Source organism: Monopterus albus, unplaced genomic scaffold, assembly GCF_001952655.1.
Source record: "Monopterus albus unplaced genomic scaffold, M_albus_1.0 scaffold296.1, whole genome shotgun sequence".
NCBI classification, from domain to species: Eukaryota; Metazoa; Chordata; class Actinopteri; order Synbranchiformes; family Synbranchidae; genus Monopterus; species Monopterus albus.
The window spans coordinates 74500-81582 of record NW_018128176.1 but is presented as its reverse complement, the minus strand read 5'-3'; the positions used below and the strand labels follow the sequence as shown (position 1 = coordinate 81582).

Below are 7083 nucleotides of genomic sequence, written 5' to 3'. Positions count from 1 at the left end.
TTAAGGGGTCACTTAAATTTAAGGGTTCATGCTATACGTACAACCAAAAAAAGATTTTGTATTTCTATAAGTGGGGTCAAATTATGGAATAATTTAACTGTGGACATGAAAAATAGTACTAGAATTGAGGAGTTTAAATATAAATATAAATGTATGTGTTATACAAGATATATGCAAGAATAAGATTTATTTGAGAAGGCATTAAGGAAACACTCTGTTTTATCTATGTAGAGATACTGCTTGCAGCCAATGATGCATGAAATTTTGTATAATATGATGTTATGGGGTAGGACTAGATAAGTCTGACTTCTTCCTACTCCATTCAAACATGTAATAGGTGTAAGACAACTGATTAGTATTGCTTGGATATGTGTGTTGTTGTCATTTGTTCATTTGTTCTGTTCTGCATGTTTGAAAGAATAAATCAATCAATCAATCAATCAAACTAAGATTCAGCACAAATTATGGTGAATCAAGTAAAACTGTCTAGAAGTGTTTTCTTCCTGTTGTATTTTGTGAGCATGATTTAGATCCATGTGCGATCCTGGTCTCATGTGACAATGATTCTGCCCTATTGGCATTAGCAGGGAGATGCCTTCCAACAAACTAAGCACTCCCTTTTCCTCACTAAGCTGCATACACCATCAACACAACTAAAAAAGTGGGGAGTTTGTTCAACTACCAAAGCGTAATATGTCATTTCTCACGTAACATATATGGACTGATTTGATAAATTTATTCTAAAATATCATACTCCAGAAAAAGCCACTCACCTTTGTCATCAAGGGCATCAGCTAGGTCTAGGTCCAATGCTGTATAAGAAAAACAAGAACAGCATTAAAGGTCAAGGTCAAAGTGTTAATTTGTCATATGCACAGTTAGGAAACGCGTTTCCCTGTACAATGAAATTCTTACTTTGCTGTTCACATGAATGCCACACAATACAAGTGAAATATAATGTAGATAAGCAATAACACATCAAAATAGGCAGTAAGAAGCAAATAAAAATACAAAAACACAATATAATTCAGAAAATATATGCTACATGGAAGCCGTGAAGTGCAAATATTCAGCAGTGAGTGTGCAATGACGAGTGTGCAAAACGAGTATGTAAACAGTACAGATGGAATTACATGAGGTAGATCCTGAGTCAGCTGTTTAGGAGTCTGATGGCAGTTGAAAAGAAAGAGTTTTTCAGTCTAGAGGTCCTGCATTTCACACTTCTGAGGCACTGGCTGGAGAGTAGGGTTATGAACAGTCCGTGCTGGGGGTGGGTGGGGTCCTTGAGAATGGAGGCAGCTTTCCTACGCACCCTGCGGTGGTAAATGCTCTGTAGAGAGGGCAGTGGAGTCCTGGTGATCTTCTCCGCAGTCTTTGCCACTCTCTGCAGGTGCTTGTGGTCCATAGCATTAGTGCTGCCATACCAGACAGTGATGCAGCTGGTCAAGATGCTCTCAATGATGCAGCTGTAGAAGTTGCAAAGGATCCTAGGTGACATGCCAAACCTCCTCAGCCTCCTCAGGAAGTATAGCTGCTGTTGGGCCTGCTTGACTAGCTGTGTGGTGTTAAGTGTCCAAGTGAGGTCCTCACTGATGTGGACTGATGGACGCCCAGGTATTTGAAGCTGCTCACTCTCTGCACTTCGAGCCCCTGGATGAACAGTGGCCAATGAGTTCTCCTCTCTTTCCTCGTGTCCACTATCATCACCTTCGTCTTGTCCGTGTTGAGGGTAAGATTATTGCTGAGTGCTCGCTCAAGGAGGATTTGTTGGGTTTTCCCTCTGTAATAATAATAATAGTAAGGTCTAGACCTTACTTTGTAAAGTGTCCTGAGATGACTTTTGTTGTGATTTGGTGCTATACAAATAAAATTTGATTTGATTTGATTATTGTCCGCACACCATGGCACCAGACCCGCCACCTCCCTCCTGTAGGCTGCTTCGTCCCCGCTAGTGATGCGACTTATCACTGCGGTGTCGTCTGCAAACTTTAGGATGATGTTGTCCTTGTGGGAGGCGACACAGTCGTGGGTGAACAGGGCGTAGAGTATGGGACTGAGGACACATCTCTGTGGGGTGCCGATGTTTGTGTTAATGCTGGCTGAAGTCCTATTTCAAATCCTGACAGACTGGGGCCTGCCAGTCAGAAAGTCCAGGAGCCAGTCACAGAGGGTGGGGTGCAGATCCAGTGTGGACAGTTTGTAGGTGAGTTTGTGGGGGATGACTCACCCAGGCTTACAGAGGACTGGTAGAGAATGTCCTCACTACTGGCATCACAGTCTGGTATGGCAACACCACACAGACAAGAAAGGAAGGCTCTTCAAAGGGTCATAAAGACTGCAGAGGGGATCAGTGGGACTGAACTGCCTGCTATGCACACAATATACACACACTGCGCATTCGCAAAAGAGTAGAAAACATAATCAGACCCACTCCACCCAGCTCACACTCTGCTCAGACACAAAAACTGCACCCACAACCTCGGGCACAGCAGGGCGGACAGTATCATCGCACACAGAAGATTTTACAACAGCTTTTTCCCTGCCACAGTAAGGCTGATGGCAAATACAAAATGTGAAAAACCTGTACAATAACCCCTCTTTACCCTACTAAGCAGAATACCATATACAATTCAACTCGGTGCAATATCATTTGCAATATTTGAAACTCCCCATTTTATCTGCTACCTTATTCCAGTATCCACAATTTTATCAACTATTTTGTATTCTTGTTTTTTGTATTTTGTATTCTTATATTTAGACTAGGTGTTCATTCTTTTGGCTTTAAACTCTTTACTTGACTCTAGGAGAGCCCTGCACAAGAATTCCTATATGCCTAGACTGTCTATGCATAAATGGCAAATAAAAATCTTGAATCTTGAATCTTGAATACAGTGTCTATCTGCTTTTCACTGAATACAGCCACCGGCAACACAATAATATGTGTTTTGCTGGTTGCTATGGCACTGCTGACTGATACACTGAGCAGCTTTGAAGTGTGAGTCACTCGTGAAGTTAGATACAACCCAAGGACACATGCTGAGGCTGAAGCTTCAGGTTTTTACACTTAACCTTATTGCAATTTATAAACATTTTATTATAGCGAACCTGTCAGCAAACACTTGCTGGTTTCCACATCTAGCAGGTAGTCTAAAGTGAGTTTATCAGACATTTTTCACTGACAGTGACACTTCAGCTCCTTAAACTGAGGCTGATGACAGCTTTGGACTGTACCAACTGAGCTGAAAAGGGCAAAAAAGGTCTGTAGAGGGAAGAACTGCTGAGTTGGTGATATTTCTCTAAAAGGAAACTTATCTCAAATACAAATTAACATAAAAATGTGTATTACAGCTGGTTTAAGGTGTTTTTGAACATTTTAGCCTTGTACAGTATGCTGCATGTTCTGTTTCTCACTACAACTGTTCCAAAAATTCACCTGTTTCACTAAAATACAATGATCTAAACAAGCACAATCCTCCCAAGCAGAGATGGTTCCAAGTCGTTTTTGGCAAGCTCAAGTCAAGTCTCAAGTCTTTGATCTAGAGTTCAAGTCAAGTTTCAAGTCTCTGGTCACAAGTCCAATTCAAGTCTGAAGTCTTTGATCTGGAGGCCAAGTCAAGTTTCAACTCTCTGGTCACAAGTCCTAGTCAAATCTCAAGTCACTGGTCACAAGTCCAAGTCAAGTCTCAAGTCTTTTGAAGATGAGTCTCCAGTCATTGTGTGTACGAATTAAGAGTGACTTGAGTCCAAGCCACAAACTCAAGTCCCCATCTCTGCTCTCAGGTCATTCAGATTTTCTTTCATTTTACATGTCTGGATATTTTTCAGTTGAAGAAATGTTTCAATGCAACTGTACATTAATAACATTTTAAGTAGGACAAGACAATAAAATTGAATATTTAGTTCCTGCTTTCAATGACATCAGATTTTCTTAAGTAATCTTTGAGACAAACAGCTGGGAGCGGTTGCTGTATTTGGGTGAACCTAGCTGTTCCAAACACATCAGTGGTTTCTAAAAACACATCATGTGTTAATAAACCAGGCTATAAAACATTAAATTTATTCTGTTTGTGTATCTTTCCACTGCCTTTTATCTTAAAAAAAAAAACCTATTCACTGCTTCACTGGGTGGCCTATGATACAGGCTTTAGTCCAAACAAACTGGATATAAATTTCAAAAAGTATTGACATAAGAAGCTGATACAAACTTTAGGACTATCTCAAAAGTGTAGAGAACCCTGCAAGATTTAAGGTGGGCAAATGCATTTTATTAAATGTAGGGGGTGGGGTGGGGGGATTTTGTGATGCCACTAGAGAAATGGGAAAATGAAAAGTAATAGAAATTACCAGTAAAAAAGCTATCACTAAAAATGTTTAATTTAAGAACTGCCCACACTGCCAGACTGGTTTATTATGATGCATGTTTCAACTTTAAGATAGTTAGACAAACAAGGTTAAGGGGGTTGGTGGGGGTGGGGGTTAATTTGATTACAATTACTGATTATTTGGAATCACCCAAAATTTAATTTTTGTTTATTCTGGGGGAAGCCAGTCTTTTTGATGTGGTGAACCACCTGACATTTTTCTTATAGTAAGGCAACAGGTGAAAGAAAAACACACAAAATTCATACATGTAAAAAATTACCCTCTCTCTATAATTTCAGTAATGCAAATTGCTTTTACGTTTCATTCGTCCATACAAGCTTACCATAACATATTGACATAATCAAATATAAAATTTTCAGACTGTCAAGTCTGATTGCTATATTACAATGTTATATTACAGCGACCATTTCTTCTCTTTAATTTACTAATTTTGTCTTAATCTATTAATGAACAATAATATAAACAGTATGCACATAGTTTTTTTGTAAATATAAACATAGTTGGTTTGTATGGGTTTCATTCTGACGAATCATATTTTCCAGTGCTATATCAACACACATGGCAACTTGTTTCCAGCTGTAGGAAATGCAGTTGAAAAAAACACAAAATCCTGCATATGTGAACTAAATAGAAATGAATGGCCTGTAATGACTCCAGGCATCAGAGACAATGAGTCACACCCTCCACAGCAGCCCTGTGAATAAAGGATGAATAAAGCCTACACCTCCAGCAGCAACCTTAGACATGGTAAATTATGTGCATTTAAGGTAAATTCAATTTCTGATTCAGTTCCTCCTTCTCTGGGCCTTAATTAAAACTGACACCATTTACTGGGGTCATTTATGAATGATAACTTGAACAGCAAATAAGAGGATTTTTCAGAGTAACTCGTGGACAACTGACCAGTCATATGCCAAACTGAGCTGATGCTAATGTAATTATTCTCAAGTCAATACATTGTTCCTTTTACCGCTGCTACTGCTCTAGTAACACATCAGCCCAGAGGTGGATTCATCTGGCAGTGAAGTGAACAGGTAGTTGAGGCACACATTGTCCACATAATGAAAAATGGGACGAGACTCTCTACTCCATGAAGTAGCCATATCTGGGACTGCATCATCACAATCCTGGATACATCTCTTATAAACAGTGAGGAAACTGCTGTGCGCTACATTTTAACGGAGATGGGCAAACTAACCAGAAGCACATCTGCAAAACCAACCACTTTGTCACCACCCCTAAAGTCTTTCCTTTTGTAAAACTAGACCATGATGTTTGAAAACATTTCTTTAGAATCTCTCCTGTAATATTCTGTGTTCTGTATTAGAGCCTGATCACCGGCGGCAGTACTGAGCTAATTGCAGCATGGCGCACCAGAACAAGGGGAACAAGACAACTCAAACGTCCAGACAAGGTGCACAAAGGTAAGATTTGTACTTTTTTTTATAAGTGTTTTCAATTATTTCGATCTACTTTACCAGAGAAAAGACTTTAATGGTGGAGACAAAGCGGTTGGTTTTGCACTTTACGTCCGGGTTGTTAGCCCTTTGCCGTCCAAGTGTATCGCAGAGCCGTTTCCCAACTGTTTCTAGGAGATTCCTCCGTGACTGTCTCCGATGCAGTGTGGAGATACTATAAAAAAGGGCTACACCGTGACCTAATTATTGGACAGTAAGCATAGGTACTGTTACAGGTATGGATAACACAAAAGATGCACTTAGTAGTAAAGGCTCTATTCTATTATAAAGCCTCGTCCGGTTCTTTCAAACCAGGAACTCCGAGGGACGACTCAGACCACTTGAGTATATAAAAATATAACCGTGCTGGTTTATTCAAAGAGTCACAGGCAAGAATTAACATTACGAGTCCAGAGATCTTCCAACCCCCAGGCTGCCCAAGCAGCCCGGAAGCAGAAAAGACCCAGAACCCAGAATTGCTATACAATATCATCACTTAGTTGGCTCGCCCCCTCCTCCACCGAAACGTGAACCGAGACGTCTCTCAGCTTTGCAGCTGGCTATAACGTTAGCCAAAACATGAGGAAAAGTCAAGGTGTGTGGCTGTTGTTTTCGTGGTGTGTATCTAAAACAATTGGACATAACCTTACACATTAAGACAAATATTAAGACTAGCATTACAGTTGACACTAACAGCTCTTTGCCTGTAACCTTGACCTGCCTGCAGTCTGCACTGCAAGTACATTACTGAACAGTTAACAGCCTGAGCTAGTCAATCTGTCTCCACTAACATTTCTAATACAACAAATCTCTAAATATCTATCTAACTAGGAAATAACCTAACAGTAGCTTATGCCAGGCTCATCTAAAATGTATTTGGTTAACGTTAAAGCTTTTAGTCTTTTTAGCTGATAAGTCTTAAATTAGCCGTCCCTGCGTCACCAAGTACGTTAAAACAGCCTACCATAACCACAACGTAATTATTACACAACCTAGGCCTACAATTTGTGATTAAAATTATAATAACCATCTTACCGTCCTGTGTTAATGCTCCAGTAACAAGAAAAAGTAGAAAAACAATCCTCAAGCAAAACTTCATGTTGACGTATATGATGCTTTTTTTCGTTTTTAGCTACGCTGTAAACTTTTTGTGGACACAGCTTTCTTGCCCCGACTGCAGAGCAGCGAACCTCGTATGATATCCAGTTACACTTCATTATGAGTCAGCTTTGCCTCGGAAGAG

At 40.0% G+C, this 7083-nt stretch overlaps 1 protein-coding gene across 3 annotated transcripts in view; it reads right to left on the bottom strand.

Annotated features, from left to right (window-relative positions):
- The window catches only part of cd99 (CD99 molecule), a 59606-nt gene extending 52545 nt beyond the window's left edge, over positions 1–7061 (bottom strand). For 2 of the 3 annotated variants that reach the window (XM_020623289.1, XM_020623290.1), the window contains exons 1-2: positions 6876–7061; positions 774–812 (exon numbers count right to left, since the gene is read on the bottom strand). In XM_020623289.1, coding sequence (XP_020478945.1) covers positions 774–812; positions 6876–6939 — 103 coding nt within the window. In that variant the 5' untranslated portion in view covers positions 6940–7061. The remainder of the gene's footprint in view (positions 1–773; positions 813–6875) is intronic. The other variant, XM_020623287.1, reaches the window with a different exon arrangement.
- Positions 7062–7083: the final 22 nt, after the last annotated feature.